General features: G+C 37.9%; 1 protein-coding gene across 1 annotated transcript; it reads left to right on the forward strand.

The window, feature by feature from the left end:
• The first annotated feature begins 13,026 nt into the window (after nt 1–13,026).
• LOC134815391 (uncharacterized) lies at nt 13,027–15,714 on the forward strand. Its single transcript, XM_063823924.1, has 4 exons — nt 13,027–13,311; nt 13,458–13,647; nt 13,926–14,488; nt 15,265–15,714. Exons 1-4 carry the CDS (start codon nt 13,186–13,188, stop codon nt 15,712–15,714), a joined length of 1,329 nt encoding a protein of 442 aa, XP_063679994.1. The 5' UTR covers nt 13,027–13,185.
• Nucleotides 15,715–18,057: the final 2,343 nt, after the last annotated feature.

Raw genomic sequence — 18,057 nt, forward strand, 5'->3', positions numbered from 1 at the left:
CGGCGGCGGCGTGCGCCGGCGTGAGCCGTGAAATCAAGGCCAACTAAATTGAGGTCTATGAAATATGAATATGATCATGTACTTAATTTGGGTAATTTAGACTTAACTTCAACAAATGATGTTGGTATATTGTTATGGTATTATCTGCTATCAAATAAAAGTTGAGACAAATTGATACAATTATTTTATTTAAGGTAAAATACATAAACAATAAATTATTGTTGAAATCAATGGATCTCTCAATACATACAATCTTTTTTGTTGGAAACAAAATCATAATTTTTAGAACAAAACAGTGTATATTTGAAATTTTTAACATTCATCCTAGATCGCTGACTAGAAAGAATTAAACCTGCAGCCGACCAGGTTCTTTCAATTCCCGCACTACTGGCAGGTATACAATGCACTATTCTTACTATGTTTGAGAGTATTGGGAAATTTTTTTGCCTATCGGCCCAAAATCTTAAAAGTTCGAATTGTAAAATTTCTTCTTCAGTCAAACTTATGAGTAGGTATCTGCTCAGTTCTTCTGATAATCAATATTGTTAAGTTAGCTAAAGGTGTGTATCATGTGTGTGTTGCCCCTAGCCGCTAATCGCTATCAGTAACACTGATATCTTCAAATGAAGACAGAATTATTTTGAAGTCAGAAAATGCACGCCGTACGCCGATGTACGCCGGGGTGTATCGGCGGCGTTCGGCGTGGCAAAATCACCCGGCGGCGGCGGCGTTCGGCGGCGGCGGACAAGCCTGCTCCTCAAGCCACGCTAGATAGAGACAACGCTACAATCAATGCTATTCGTAACTAATTATATCCGAGAGACCACATTTGAATCGTAATCAATAGTTTGATCCCGCAATTTACTACGCTACAATTAATGGCAAATTATGCTAATTGTAACTAATTGCATACCATTCAATTTCATAACATTTGCGGTCATATGATCTGTTCGCGAACAACAATCGAAGTTTAACTCGCGGTACTCGAATTTTGATTAAGAATACTTATAATCATTTGTCGATTAGTTTCGAAATTGTATTATAAAATCCCATCTTCAAAGGAGGTGTGACTGCGTTAGTGTTTAAGTTTAACTTGAATCTGGTGATAATAACAATGGTAAAATCGTCATCACTATAAATTGCACCGGCAAATATTAAATATTAATGACTACTGTGATTTATAATCATAAAGGTTCGGTTGGTAGTTGCACCTTACCCTTTTTACTCAAAGTACTTTCATGATTGCACGCACTGATTTAAAATAAACAAATCAGATTCCCAAAACTTCTCAATCAGAGTAGATGGTAGGGAGGGATGTTTCAGAGGACCTAATAACGTCGTTGCAAACATTAGCTTCCTCACAGATTGAGTCGTTTACTGAGAACCTGATACGGCAGGATTGCTGACTAGGGTGCACTTTGTTCATGTTGCTCAGCCTTCTTAACGTGTTCACAATCTCTGGCCCGCGTGATAGAGATAGCGAGCTGGTCGACTTGAAGATTTGCAGTTTCTGTAAACAAGCACTGATAGGCTTGGAGGAGAAGGCGTATAAGATGGGGTCTGTCAAACAGTTTAGGTAGAAAAACCATTTACCCACAATCTGCCAGCCAAACCTATCGTTCATCTGGAGTATATCACCAATGATAACAGATGGCATCCACGAGAGTGTGAACAGTGTACAGATAAGGATGGACCTAGTTAGAATTGTGACACTGTTTATTGACTTCATTCTCTCTGAACTCAACTTCTTGATGATTAAAGTATAACTGACTATATTGATTATCAAAGGAGCTACCATGAACAGAGTGATTCCCATCCAGGCAACTAAAGTTTTATGTTTCCAGTCATTAAGCTGGCACTCGTTTAGAGCGGACGGATCGTACATAATGAGATTCTTGTTGAAGGAGTGGCCTATGGTCATCCTAACGAGGAGGTAGAGTCCGGACACCAACCAGTTGGAAGCTATTATCATCTTTACCACCCGGACGTGGTAATCTTTACCGTACCTGCGGTAATAAATATTTGTTTTTGGTAACTTAATAAAACAAGTATTTTTTATAAGTAAAGACTGGGGCAAAGATACAGGTGATATGAATGAGCTATTTATAAGTTTCGTAATTGCAGATAAATTCTACAAATAATTTATGATCTCCTTAAATTATTGTTCTACTGTATTTATTCACAATTCAATCTTTTATTCACAATTCAATCTTTGCCACAAAAATCGGCACTGAGGTGTAAAATTTATTCCAAATACATTACTTGATGGGGAGGAGGACAGCGACCACTCGGTCTAGTGTGATGGGGAGAACAGCGATGAGGTCTGTGTAGGTAGTCAGGTAGGCTAGATACACACTTACTTTACAATGTAACTCCGATCTGAACCCAACCATTATGCCTGACATGTAAGTAAGTAGGTTACTCCCTACTGCTTACTCCAAGTTATAATACTGCTTTTTTCCATTTCAAACTTGCAAAGTGGGTGGAAAATTGTTTATCGAAGTAACTGAGGCTGATAACAATATATTACCAGCTATAATTTTATCACTCTAAAGTCTCAAAGTGGTGCCAAGACAATCATTCAAATTTAATTTAAAGAGTGTGCAGATAAGATAGATAAGAAACTTTACACAGCTCGATATCAGAGTGAATTAAAACTCACCCGGTCCCCTCAAGGTAGCCCCAAAAAGCGAGAACAGAGTGTCAGCAACTGCCAAGTTCAGATACGCTAACTGATACGTTTTACGGTACCTAAAAAATAACAAAGTATGTACACTGTACATTGTACATTGTACATTGTACATTGTACAGTGTTTTACTGAACAACTTAAATTATTTATTTTATTACCGTCCCCTCTCCTACGATCTTTCACGTGCTTGCATCACATGATTAAACACGTGGGGCCACCTCATGTGTTCCTTTTCTGAACCAACATAAGTCGCGAGTGAAACACATGACACTTCAAAACTTTGATCATAACACGAGGAAATATGGACAGAAGTCAGAACTGAACAAGAACAAAAACCATATTCAAAGACTGAGGGATCAGAAGGACTCTGTAACCCAGGAATCAACTACTTAGCTATCATCGCTCAATAATCGGTTTGGTATCGACGTTACATACTTTGATTTTCCGACTTTAAAGCTGACTTAGGGAATTAATTTTACTTTCCTAAAATTAAATGGTTGATTTTATTTCTATATCACTTTTTTTCCAGTACATTGTGCAGAAGGTTGGAGATTTAAATTTTGGGATAGAGATCTGATATCGACCGTAAATACTAAAAATACTCTTCCTAATACGAGAAGATGTATAGTGCTAATTTGTTTATAAACGTTTAGTTAAAGGAGTAAAATGTATTTTACGGTGAGAGTACAGATGAGCAAATTGTAAATGATGGGAAGCAGTGGATATTGTATCGCTTGATTGTAGGAATTGGTAAGGTAGTCGTAAATATGGATAATCAGAGCTCTACACAATATGGATAATCAGAGCTCTACACAATATGAGATAATCAGAGCTCTACACAATATGAGGAGTCCTCATATTGTGTTGAGCGTACCTTTTCTTGAGAACCTACCTTTTCTTGACCACAAGAACCATGATGAGAATAAAGTTGAAGACAAAGGAAGCGGAGGTCATCCCCGTAAGTATTGCACCAGCGTAGAGGACAGTTGAGTTTTTAGATTCAGAATATTCGGCATCATCCAACCCGGACATCGCAAAGTTGAATGACTTTGCAGAGGAGTCATCAGTGGGGAATCGAACGGTGGTAGTAATTTCATTCAACATTGGAGCATTATGATTACAACCTGAACAAAGATTGCTTATTCACGGAAATGAGGTAATTATTGAGTCACTTAGTTGAAATTGGGCATTTCCTAATTACCACGAAAAGCAAATGTTAAATAACCAAACTTGCCCCACGAGCAGTTAAAACAAATTAATGTTGCAATTTACGAAATGAACCAAAAGAGTCAAGAAACCATAGAATTGGTTAACAGCCGCACACATTCAACAACACTTACAAATTAAACTAAATTCAGCTTCCAACGATAAAGCAACTAAATGGTAAAGTAACTTCACTGCAACATCAAGGCTTTTGCTTCCTTGCCTTAAATTAGTCGGCAACAAAATGGTATAAAATATGAGACTATTCTATTAGTACGAGGCATTTACAGCTTCTCGAGAAAATATAAAATTGAAAACCATTAGAAAGCATTATAGAAGGGGAAACTTATATTGCTAAATGGGGGATACATATGCACCAACCTTTTAAGGTACATATTTAAACAAAGCAACGATGATAGACTTAAATGATACACCCGCGAGCTACCATTTGTAGAGATGCATGACCTGCTGAGTATTGACAGCATTTCAAATGAGTTAAGCCATTAATTAATGTTGAAGATGATCCAAACTATTAGCTATATGACCTATCAAACTAATTAGCTAAACAAGAGTTGCAGTGCAGATCGATCCAATAAGTATTATGTATTCATGCAGAGGTAATAATATGTGATTCAAAAATGCTCAACTTGATCGTTATTTTTAGCCACCAGGAAGAAACAAAATATATATTCTTGACGATTGAATCTCAGTCTAAAATTCGAGACATTTTTTCAACAATAAAAAAGGCTGACAGTTTCCGAAAGCGATACTAATTAGTCATTTTTTGTTTTGATATTATATACAGGGGTCGACCGGGATCGGAATGTTATCCCGGCCGGATCCGGGCCCGTCTGACGCACTGCGTAGGAGTTGGTCAGTTGGTTCCAAGTCGCTGCATTATCGTCAATCTCTCTGACTGAGTCCAACTCCAAGAGTTGAAAAGTTGAACATCAGGTGCTGAGAAAATAATTTCCTGCAGAGCACAAATATAGGAGTGAGGTGAGAAACTAAGCGAGTGAATTTTCCGAGCCTCGACTTGAATAATCGTAATCGACAATTTTCTCTCCTTTTTGCCGTAATCATTGTTTTTGAAAATCATGTCTTTAGCCACAAAAGTATCATTGCCGAAGCAGAGCTGGGGATAATTTTCAAAGAAACGCTTATGGATGAAAATTGTTCCCAATTTTCGACTAATAATTATTTTTAGATTTTTTGAAAAATAGATTTTCATGATCGTAAGTAACTTACGATATATAATTTATATACCTACATTTATTTTATGTAAATTTCATTAGGGTAGCGAATGCAGATGCACTGGCACTGGCACAGTCTATTCAGCATTAGTTCTCACAATACTTCATGGATACTGGATATCCTTTCTCGCTGAACCTGAAGCAGATAAAAAAGTGTTCACATCTGTTCAAAGTGTTCAATATATTAACACTATAATTGCAGTTTAAAAGCCGAAGCTGTAACGCCGTACAAATAATGCAAAAAGATGTCAACTTGTCAAGGTAAGCCGGTTATAATGATAATTATTGAATATTGATCACAATTCTAATAAAAATTTAACAATTTCTGTCTCACATTTATGTAATTTTGACAAACTCTTGGCTGTATGCATGTGAATTGAAGGAAAGTTAATTGGAATACTTCCTGTCATCAACAGTTTTTTTAAAAACATTACACATTGTAAATTATTCTGTTACATACCAAAAATTATCAATTATAGAATTATATCGTGTGGTGAATATCTAGATATGTAGTATGTACGTGGCAAAATTAACCTGTACTTTTAGACTTTCTAAATTGCGTTCATAATTATTCCTTAATAATGAACCTAATATTAAATCGTGTCTAATTTTTAGATTAACTTTAAGCTTAATTAGAATTAATTTACTTCTCCCTAATTTGATTATTAAGAAATAGTTTTACTTTTAACCAGCCGATTAGAGCTGAGGATTGAATTTCTACAAACTACTGTAGTATACGTTACTCAACCAAATAAATAAAACATACCTTACAAAACATATTTATGGCGGCCTAATTTGCGACGACCGAAATTTTGGCGGTCCGAAAATATGGCGAAATTGAACAAAAACCGTCAAATTTCTGACGTCACAGAAAATAAGGGTATTTTTCATCATTTTTTGTGACAGTAAGCAGTAAGGAAATTTCTGAAATTCGGTAAAATCATGTTCAAACTTAGTCTGTATTAAGACTGTAAGACATGTATTTTAATGCAAATTTAAACTGTATTGCTTGACATTCAATTCGGCATTGGTGTGGTGATAATTTGTCCTAAGATGCCAGAATTTATTTATTTATTTTACTTGATATTACTTTTTAGAAACAAAATAAAGCAGTGAAGGCACAGTCATTGAAATAAGCTAAAAGATAATGCGACGGATTCTATTACGACGACCGAAATTTTGGCGGTCCGAAAATATGGCGAAATTTTCGGAAAACCGCCACATTTCGTACGTTATAAATATATCTTGTAAGGTAGTCCGTTAAATTGAAAGATTCGCAATCAAACTGAACATCACCGATATGGTAACTCGAAAAAACGTTTTTAGAGAGGGTAAGTCGTCAATTGATAACATTGAATCAGGTATAAGCTTCCACAACTTTTGTCACTAGCATAAAATCTACTGATATGAGGCCCTTAAACTCAACGGTCTCTTTAATCTAGGGATCCTGTTATTTTTAGACACTTGAGTAAAATTTGAGCAAAATTAAAATGGAGTGCAATTAAATTTGGAATGATTGTAAATAAATTACGCAGAAAGAAGGGGTCATTGGTCAATCAACAGGTGCTAGTAATACTCCAGTAGCAGGGAGGAGTTGAGTGTGCACTTCTATGTATAGAGTTTTTTGCTACTGGATATGGTTAAATAGGTCATTGGTAACTCAAATCACCGAGGGCCGCATGTTGTGTCGCTAGTCCCAACCCTGTGGAGCCACGCCCATATTTCATATCAGGTGCGTATATGGGAAATTTGTATCTCAGCTTCTGAAGGTCTTAGAGACTCAAAGTTTAGTTTAAAATGACCGCAATGCACATGCTTATATTGGCACTGTGAAGGTCATGAAAGCCCAAAATACTTATTTTTGGAAAAAAATCAGAAAAAATGATTTTCACTTGGGCGCGAGTAAAAAATCTACTCTAGAAGTCTAGAAATTAAATGAAATTAAGTATGAAGTTCAGTGTCTACAACGTTTATAAACACAGGATTCTTTGTAGGGCCATTCTGCATCAGAATTGATAAGGTATGCAAATTCTATTAGTAGTTTCAACCCTAGGGTGCAAAACGTCTAAATTACCCCCAGGCGCAAATATATGACTTTTCTATCTCGGCTTCTGAACGTCGTAGGGGCCTCTCTTTGAGCTCAAACTAACTAAGGAGCTAAGGGGTCGTTCACATAATATTACGTAATCAATATTTTAGCAATTTTTACCCCTCACCCCCTCCGTAATCAAACGTAATCAAGACCTACCCCCCCCCCCCCCCCCCCCCCCCCTCAATATTTTTTTCATGAAATTTTCAGAATCATCGTAGAATTGCCTGATGACCTTAAGTTTTGGAGTGGAATTTTGAGTTAGGCCTTTAAATTTGGCGGCCGAATTCTGAAATTTTCCGGGCATTTTTCAGAATTTGGCCGCCAAAAGAACTAAACTTGGGAATAGAACTAAACCTGCTCCCCCTTCCGCTGAATACGCAATAATATGTGAACGACCCCTAAATAAAAAATAACAAAAATAAAATATTAATCGATGCAATTTCGAATTGTACAGAAACTGGCTTACCGCATGTAGTCATGTACACTAAGTATAATGGCAAAGAAAAATTACACTTTTTATTGTCAAAGATTACAAATCTGAGTCAGGTGTGTTCATTACCAGGCTTGTCAGCTGCAAATAATTTGCTACATAGACCATAGCATAGGCAACAAAATCAAAATTTACATTATGGCACTAATGCCTATTCTGCTGTTAGGAGAGAAATCATTGAATCGATTTAATGATAGAATTTAAAAGGCAATTTGAGCAGGTGCTTGTTCACTAGGCCGTGCTCAGCCTGCCATTCCGCCGAATCTTAGCCTGGGTCCCCAGGTAAGTGCTTGTAGATCAGCTAAAATCATAGTGGTATTTAAATAAAATCGCATTATAAAGTTTGTGAATAGGTAGCTGGTAGAATACTATTCTTACAATAGCAATTAAATACAGGTGGTTCTGCCAACCACCTCCTTTATAGAAACTTAATAGTCAACCCCACGCAGTAGAAATAGAATGGCCTCTAATGAAGATTTTGAAATATCGACCATGACATCACGCTCTGAATAGGTTCCTAACGATTTCTTTTTTCTCGGAACTACGCACAGTAAAACTCCAATTGACTATTTTCTTTTCCCGGTGAATCGGGTTTTTAGTGTACGTAGGACGTTAAAAACGTTTTGTGTGGGGCATGATTAGATAGATTTTTGAGCTTTTAAGTTGTCAGAAAACAAAATGTAACAAATAGTAACATCAAACATGTACTTGATTATGGTATCTCGGGATAAAAAAGTCTTAGAGACATTTGCAGCACAGTTAAACGTTCAACATGAACAAAATTTATGGAGCAGCACATACCACCTAACTTCAATTTTGGTATAACTTTGAAAATACTCAGTTTTAGAAGCTCCTTCCAGCTATCTTAGGCTGCCTTCAGCTCCTTCTCTGGGGCTCTCTCCAGTACTGCTTGGCTATTATGGCTAATCAACTCGAATCCATAAATTGTATCCAAATGTATTCATGTTGAACGTTTTAATGTGCTGTAAATGTCTTTCAGACTTTTTTAGCCCGAGATACCATAATTAAATACATTTTTTATGTTAATTTTTTATGACGCATGAAGGTTTAAAAAGTTTTTAATGACTTTCTAAAAACTAAGCACTATATACCACGTGTTGCTTTATAGTTTGTACATAAATGTGGTCATTGAATTGCAGTTAGTTCGAGCTCAAAGAGAGGCCCCCACAACGTTCAGAAGCCGAGATAGAAGAGTCATATATTTGCGCGTGAGGCCTACGACGTTCAGAAGCCGAGATACAAGAGTCATATATTTGCGCCGGAGGCCTGAGGGTAAGTTAGAAATCCCCCCGGTCCCCCTAGGGTGGAACTATTAATAGAATTTGCGTACCTTATCAATTCTGATGCAGAATGACCCTACAAAGGATCCTGTGTTTATAAACGTTGCAGACACTGAACTTCTTACCCAATATCACTTAATTTCTAGAGTAGATTTTTTTACTCGCGCCCAAGTGAAAATCAGTTTTTTTGAATTTTTTCCAAAAATAAGCATTTTGGGCTTTCATGACCTTCACAGTGCCAATATAAGCATGTGCATTGCGGTCATTTTAAACTCAAATTTGAGTCTCTAAGACCTTTAGAAGCTGAGATATAAATTTCCCATATACGCGCCTGATATGAAATATGGGCGTGGTTCCACAGGGTTGGGACTAGCGACACAACATGCAGCCCTCGGTGATCTGAGTTACCAATGACCTATTTAACCTTATCCAGTAACAAAAAACTCTATACATCGAAGTGCACACTCAACTCCTCCCTGCTACTGGAGTATAATGCTTTACAGCTGAAATATTTTTTATAAATTTACTGAACATCAGAAATAAAACCCACAAAATGTATATTTTATTAACTGTCATCATGAGTATTGATTACATTAAAATTAAATTTTATTTGTCAGACTTTGTCCGACCCATCATTAAAATGGTTCGGCGGAGAGGGTACAATGTCACTGCGATCTGCGAAACCGTATACAATTGAACACGAAGAGAATTAAAAGACATCTCTTTAACTTTACAAAACTGGGAAAATTGTTCGTTAAACTGTGCTGCTGTGACAGTGTGACTTTATAACTACGTCCCGATGAACTAATTAATTTTTCAACAGTTATTATAATAAGCCTAACCTTTAAAACAAAAATCAGATAAATAAAAGAAATATGGAGAACGTAAATGAACGTAACTGCATCACATTAACAAGGAGTTAACAATACGTTGTTAACAGTCAGTGAGCCGGAACACGTATGTTCAGTATAGTTCTGACCGAGTCTGTGAAGCTCCTGACTCCTGGTGAATTACTCTGTGAAGCAGGTGGTCCTGAGCTTATTAGAACTTCACAGACCAAATTCCATGAGGTTATCTCAATTGAGTAAGATTTCACTGATGTAATGGTTTAAGTAAAAAAACGTTCATTCTTACGACATAATTTGTATATTATTTTTGGAGAGGTACCGGATTAAAGGAAGGGATGAAAGTCGAAACAATCATATCATATCTGCCAGACTGGCAGAAAGGCATATTCTGCCAGACTGACAGATAGGCATATAGGCAGATTCTGCCTAGTGCCTATTTTGTAAACCTACAATTACCCATCTATTTGGTTGTACAAAAATCCAAAAGCAGTACACAACCACTCAATGATTTCACCGTCATATTGATTATTGGGCCATCGTAAAAATCAAATAAATTTTGCTTGCGGTAAACCTTTGCTATCGTTTGACTATAACCAAGGGCAAAATATTTGTTTGCAGGTTTTAAGGAGGATTCTAATTTTCTGTAACTACATGAGTAACAGACAACAGTGAGGGTAACTGTTGATGGAGGATACACCTAACTTATGATAATGGGCAATAAAGAACATGTGCAGTCAAGATAATGTGTTCATCAACTAGAAAATAATGAAGACCTGATAGTTATAGTACCTTTGTACTGCATGTGAAACTGTAATCTAATCCACTAAAATGAAAACCGATAACTAAAATATTGGTTCTCGACGGACAACACATTTTTTAGGAGAAAAAGTCAAGATCAAAGAGACTGTAGACAAAAAGAGTTGTTTTCAAGTCAATTTATATAAGAGGGTCCCTAACAGAAACATGATACGGTAGTGCCACTGAGCTGAAAATGGGAGCAACCTATTTAAAATGCCATTCAAGATAATCAAATTAGGATCACATGAGGGTCGGACCCAGCTTAATCGGGTAACAATCCTACTGTTCCCGGTAGTTCTATATTGCAACATTTCAGTTCACAGGTCAATATACCAATAATATATAGCATTATTACGGTACCTCTCTTTTCTAGGTCAGTAAAAAGATACATCTATAATTACATCAGGTTCCCAAAAATGGATCATGTCTTTTATCTGGTATTATACCAATATCGTGAACATCTGGCACTATATTATGATAAGTGACAAATCACTGAACCTGGATTTAGGATTTTTGGAAACCAGTCACGATAAATGAGGTCTGAAATTAATTTTGTAATTGTTGAGTGCCCCTTGTCACATCATACTTGAGAATTGCATCTGTTTTTAAAGTTTAAACCGACGTTAGTCGACTCGGTGGTGTTGTCAGAGTTGATGGTTGTATTCCCGGGTTGCAGTTGACACTGATCCCCACCATCCTGTGATCTGAACCTACAACAAACAGACTGCATTCTACCACACACAGATCTGATCCTCTGGAACCACTCTGCCAACACCTCCCACGCCAGCTCCCCTCTGGAGATGACCAACACATTGCCCAGGCTGTACACTGTAGGGAAGATGAATATCACACTGTTAAATGTTTCTATGTTACAGAAAAACCGCAGGAGATCCAGCGGTGGGTTAATGTAGGGGTTTCCGCAGATTATCGCCTGGGCTAGGTTGAAAGCACCAAACCCCCCGTAACACATAAAGTTGAGAAAAGTGAGCAGGACTATGGAGTTAGTGGCTGTTCTGTAAGTCTCCGATCTCCATAAAGGTAGAAGAGACAACAGTGCCAACACCAATGTCAACGTCACCACCACTAAAAATGTCGTCCAAACAGACTCCAAGAACATCTCTCGGAAATAGAGCTTGATGTCGAGGAATACCATCATCCCTCCGACCAGCCAGGGCAGTAGGAGGAAGGGGAGGACTCGCCGTACGGTGAGGTTGTTTCTGAAGAAGAAGGGGAAGGAGAGGGCGACTACACGGAGGGTTACAAGGAGGATGGTGGATACCATGCTAGCGAACACCGAGAATAATTCTGGGGACGTTGATTAATTAACCTTGAGACATTGAGAAATGTATTGAATGGTCAGGAGAAATGTATTGAATGGTCAGGAGAAATGTATTGAATGGTCAGGATACACATATGTGATTGTAATTCAATAGCTTGGTATATTATTTGTGACAGAAATGTAATAACATGTTCACGCGTAATGCGTATAAGAATTACAGCCGTGCGTTTTTTTTAACGATTTCAACGTTTCGTTGCTGTTGTGATGGTCAAAACTCAACTAGTGAATTTCGCAAATTTATGAATTCAACATTTTTAAGAACACGGACGAAAAAATCAGATCTGGTAATTAGAAATTAAGAATACCTGTACTGTAAATAGCGTTTCTAAGTTCCCCGATAAAACGGTTTGTCTCGTGCGTGAAAAGGTAGATTTTAACAGAATACATGAAAACTGCCCCCACACTGGCTATCACATCGTAGTGGAGGATATTGAAGTAGGTTAGCAGAATGGGCGACTTCCACGGCTTGATCCGGATATAAACTGCTATCTGAAATTCGATTTAAAGTGTTATCAGAAAACGGCCGCTGCTGCAGACAGAAAACAAACTCAAAAGCAAAGGCAGATTTTAAGAATTCATAAAAACAACTTTAATTTACCATGAGCGAGTTGTAGAGTATGTTAACAATTCCTAAAAAGATACAGATCGCAGGAATGACTCTAAAGAACAAGGACTTCATATCCGTAGTTTCCAACATTTCGGGAGAAACAGTGCAATTTGAACGTGACATTTTGTGTTGAATACGTGTTGAGCGTAGAACACGAGTCTTATTTCTGGTGTCTTATCTAAAGACACCTGTTAGTTGTTACGTTATATGCTTGATATAGAATATTCACCATCACAATTCAATTAATGTACTGCGAGTAATTTGAAACCATATCAGCCGCGAAGTCGCTGGTAATCAACGATGATGGACCAGCGGCTTTTTGCTACTTTTCATCACATATCGCAATCGTATTGAAGTCGTACCACTTTTCCTTTTAAAATTAATTTCGTATCAGTATCTTGGTAGTCGATATCACATTGAGTAACCTAACACTTCGTTGCTATCAATTTGTTCCTGTCTGTAGGAATTAGCGTGCTTCAATGTGAAAAAGTTCACTTTATCTTAAACATTTTTAGTTTGAGTTGATCAGAATATTGTTAAACCTATTTTGGTGGACACAGGAAGATGAGGTTGAACATGACGGCTGATTACGAGCCCAGTGCTTTAGCAAACAGTACCGTGTTCACAACTCTCTTACCTGCTATTTGTTTACCCATTGGATTACTTGACTTTTCTTTCAACGTTATGCTGGTAAGAATTAGCACAAACTATGGATCATATTTGTGTATACTATTTCGAGTATCGAGATGTTAACTTCTGGTTTTACATCCATCTGCAGCACTCATAGCAATACTATACAGTACCTTCAATAAAATGAAAATGCTTGTTTGCTTCAGATAGCAGTTCACATCAGACTGAAGTTTTGGAAGAGTGCTCCAGCTCTAGCTTACTTCAATATGATATGTGTGGGAACCGTGAGTAGTCTGGCAGCCTCAATTCTTTTCATAATGAGGATCGTTGCTGGACCCGACCACTCTGCTTCCAGTCCTAGGCTGTTTAAAGCTGCTAAGGTCCTTTACAACATAGGTTGGTTATATTTAGTTGACAGTTTAGCTCCAAAATATATATTTTTAAACTACTGTTTCTACCACGATGATGAACCTTGTCATTGCATTTGTCATGAAAATAGGTATTAATTACAATGTTTGTGTGATAAAATACAACTTAGGTCTCAGATGTCAGAATTTGAGATCAGGTTTTCTTTTTCGTCACAGTGTGTGTCCTGAAATATAATTATTTTCTTATTTTCCTATTAATATCTTTATAGAATGAGTGGATAACACATCACAATCCGTATATTTCAGAATTGTTTGCTCTGGGATCCGGTCTACTGTCAACCTCTATTATGGGAATTCTAAGACTATCCGCCCTGAGGTTACCATTCCACTTCGTCAACATAGCCCAGCACAAGTACATGTTACCCCTCGTTGTGTCCAGCTGGATCCTGGGCTCTAGTGCTGCCTGTATAGAGCATCACTTCTGGGATCATGACAAGCACATGGTCCTTCTCTACGCATGGGTCGTCTTCATTGGACTGACCTTGGCACTGTTCGTGGTTGCTCTGGTAATCCTCTATCCTATCAGACGTAACCGTGATATACTCCTGCGGAGGACCGCCAACAAAGTCTTCGTTCTGGCATTCTTCTACATGATTTGCTTCGTGGCTTTCGGACTGATGAACCTGTTCCGGCATTTCATCTGTATGGATAAAAAGTGGAACGATCATGAATGGGTGATCGAGCTGTTCTGTAACTATGGAAACTTCCTGACGACTATCTTCATCTTTCCAACTATCAACAGTATTGCTAACGCTTTCGTCATCTCGCGAGCGGAGCAAGTTCAAAATGAGTTGAAGTCGTGGAGAATAGTTTGCTGCTGGCGAATTGACGGAAGCTACAAAAGAATTTTGAATTTCCTTTTTTGAGTAAAAAATGAAGGGAGTGGAAATCACTGTAATCTGAAATATTAGCCATTTTCATAAAAAGAGTTATTTTCACAGTTTGCTGAAGTGAGGCTTTTTCTTTCAAATGAACGTTCAAGTTCAATAAAAAATGGGGCAATATAGAAAATGAAATTGCTCAGTTTCAAATGTCGTTATACCTGAAGCTTTCAACTAAGTAAAAAAATCTTCTAAAATATTATTTTAACTTATACCCTCTAATTCAGTTGTGCAGGAATAATTTCAGGGAGGCCTACCCACAGTCATCGTAGGAAAGGTCGGATCACATGGACCATCACTTATTCGACATAACCGAGATCGCATGACCACCACTCCCATCACGTCACTAAATTGAGGTGTCAAGCAGGAGCAGCGAGTCAGATTCCGTATCATGTACCCTGATCACACCGATTCATGTACTCTAATCACACCACCATGCTTGGCGACACGAGATAACAAGCTCAGAACTTCAGGGACAGCAGTATTTAAACCTGCCACAATAACAATTTAGTTATCCAGCTTTATCGTTTAATCAACTACTACAACTATTACAACAACAACGATATTATCAAATGGAACCTTCTAGAACCTCAACCCCTTTCTTCCCATCTGAACTCCTCTCCACAGTCACCACCAGACAGACATTCTTCAGCCTGGAACCCTCCTGCTTAACTATGGCACCACCTCTCACTACCCTCCATCAGTCAGAACCTCATATTGCTTCTCGTCAATCTTCTCCAGAGACTTCATTCCTACAGTATGCCACCAAGCTGGGATATCCTGAAAACTTGATAGCAAGAGTACTGACTAACCTGGGACCTCACGCTGAGACAGAGGATCTGCTCTCTCATCTCATCAGCCTACAGGATATGCTTTGCCCTAAAGAATCTACTGTCCGCAGACGAAGAGATGCCACAAACCTTCCTTCGTATATGCTTGCCCAGGATTCCTACTACAAAGGGAAGGAGAAGATGCCTTTCTGGGTTTGGGTTAAACGAGAGACTATTGGTGTGAACATGGCTGCCAATCCTCCTCACAGACGTACTGGAACTAGAGCTAGAACCAGCTCCTCTACTGGAACCAGCTCCTCTACTGGAACCAGCTCCTCTACTTCTCAATACACCTCCTTTACTCGTCACAACTCCGCTCAATGAACTTCCGATAACCTTCATCCTGAATTATGTATCGCAACTGTATCAGTTATATTTTGGGTTTTTAAATAATAAATAGCACTATCAGTTATATTTTGGTAATTTTAAATAGTTGTACATTCAATTTAATTCGAATTTTCAAAAAACCAAATCGTGTTTCATCATTGATAAACAAAAATACTGTAATAATAAAAAAAATTACATACATACAAATAAACGAACACTTGAATATTGGTCAAACATACTCACAGAATTCTGCATCCATTTATAAGTTATCCAATCCCGGTCCGTGAATATTGTACCGCAAGAAATTAAACGCAGGTCGTCTTAAATAATATATAATCTTATATATCAAAATCAACTGTTATCAAAACAACTGATAACAGCGTCAACCAATGTGATTGGTTGAACAAACCAGTAATCGCTTATTCTAAATAGGTAGTTACTGGTGTAGATCTTGAAATGCAGCTATTCGGTTATAATGCAGTGCGTGATCTCTGCGTGATCTCTGCAGTCTGAATTGCAGTGAACTTGAAATCCAGCTACTCTGCAGTCTGAATTGTGCGTGATGCAACACGATGTGTCAGTCGTCAGACAGAAGCATAACTTCTTCCTATCCTAACCACTGCGTCATTTGTTGTATTTACCAGTAAAATAGTAATGATTCGTCGACTGTTTCCAAATTGTGCATGTTTAATGCTTGGATCAACGTTTTCCAATCTACCTTAATTAATTTGTTTGACGGCGACAGAAAGTTGTGAAAGCGAGTAATTACAAAACGAAGGCCGTCTTAAATAATATATGATCTTATATATCAAAATCGCTGATTCTGAATAGGTGGTCACTGGTGTAGGTCTTCAATCTTGAAATCCAACTATTCGGTTACACCCCAGTTCCATGGCCGGATATTATGCCAAATTATTAGACGGAGGTCCATTTCCCGTAGATCATCTCCGGAGATGATTCTCCGGCTCCGTCTACTGTATTACACCCCAGTTCTATGGCCGGATATAATGCCAAATTATTAGACGGAGATCGTCTCCGGATATTTCTCCGGATATTTCTCCGGTTTGCAGTTCCACGACCGGAGACCATCAACGGTAATTTTGTTGATTCTGTATGATTCTGTATGAATTAATTTCCGAGAAATTCCCGGAGAGCTTCATCTCTGTCTAATAATTTGGCATAATATCCGGCCATGGAACTGGGGTGTAATGCAGTGGCCAGTGCGTGATCTCTGCAGTGATCTCTGCAGTGAACTTGAAATCCAGCTACTCTGCAGTCTGAATTGTGCGTGATGCAACACGATGTGTCAGTCGTCAGACAGAAGCATAACTTCTTCCTATCCTAACCACTGCTTCATTTGTTGTATTCGTGTTGCAAAATACCAGTAAAAAAGTCGAAAGTGGGATCTACTTCCTGATAACAGATTCACAGTTAGTACAGACAGATCCGTCTGAAAAAAATCGATCTGCCGACACACAAAGCTTACAAAGGATTTTTTACGTTTTTGAGTCCTAATAGATGTCCTTTATGGCTGACCAACTTTTCCAAACCAAACTTTTCCACGTGTCTAAAGGCCACTTTTTGCCACTTTACCACTTTTTACCACCTTTCTTGTTTGTCAAATATCTTTAGTTGTGAACATCGTAGAAAATTGCAGATTAATCGAGGGTGTTCATATTATCAGGAAAAAAAAACTTTTGTTCAAACAATTTTTACGTCAGATAATCAGTTAATTGGATAATTATCAATTAGCTAATTAGCAAAATTCTAAAAAAATTTTATTGGCTCAAAATGATCGGAATAGCTTAAAACACGGGGAAAGTAGTTTTTAGAAAAACTTTGAATATTTTTCACTTACATTTTTTTTCGAGAAAACTTATTGAAATTTTCGTTTCAAGAATACTTAAATCACCAATATTTGTAGTTGGAGTTCAGTAAATCTCGGCAGATTTTAGTAATCAGGAATCACTAAGTGAAAAGGTCTGAAACTGAAAAACGTTAACCATACGATATAAGAGTTTCATAACTAATTACTAAATTACAATACAGCCTTATCGATATTCACAGAAACTGCACCAATGGCACAGTCAACTTTACTTTTTTTTACTTTGGGCGATGCTCGATCGAAATCTCCTCCACTCTACGTCTCCAGATGGTTCTGTCGCACATAACTGTTCGGAGATCTTCTACCCGCAACCCTGTGTCCCTGGCTACGGTGTCAAGAAAAGAGAGTGGTCTCCTCCCACGCCTGAACTGTGGCAGCCGCCAAGGAAGGATGGTAGAGATGACCTGGTCTGAAGCTCTCATGCAATGCCCAGCAAATCTGGCACGTCTCTGTGC

The sequence above is a fragment of the Bolinopsis microptera genome, chromosome 5, assembly GCF_026151205.1.
Source record: "Bolinopsis microptera isolate Bmic1 chromosome 5, MBARI_Bmic_1.0, whole genome shotgun sequence".
Lineage (NCBI taxonomy): Eukaryota > Metazoa > Ctenophora > Tentaculata > Lobata > Bolinopsidae > Bolinopsis > Bolinopsis microptera.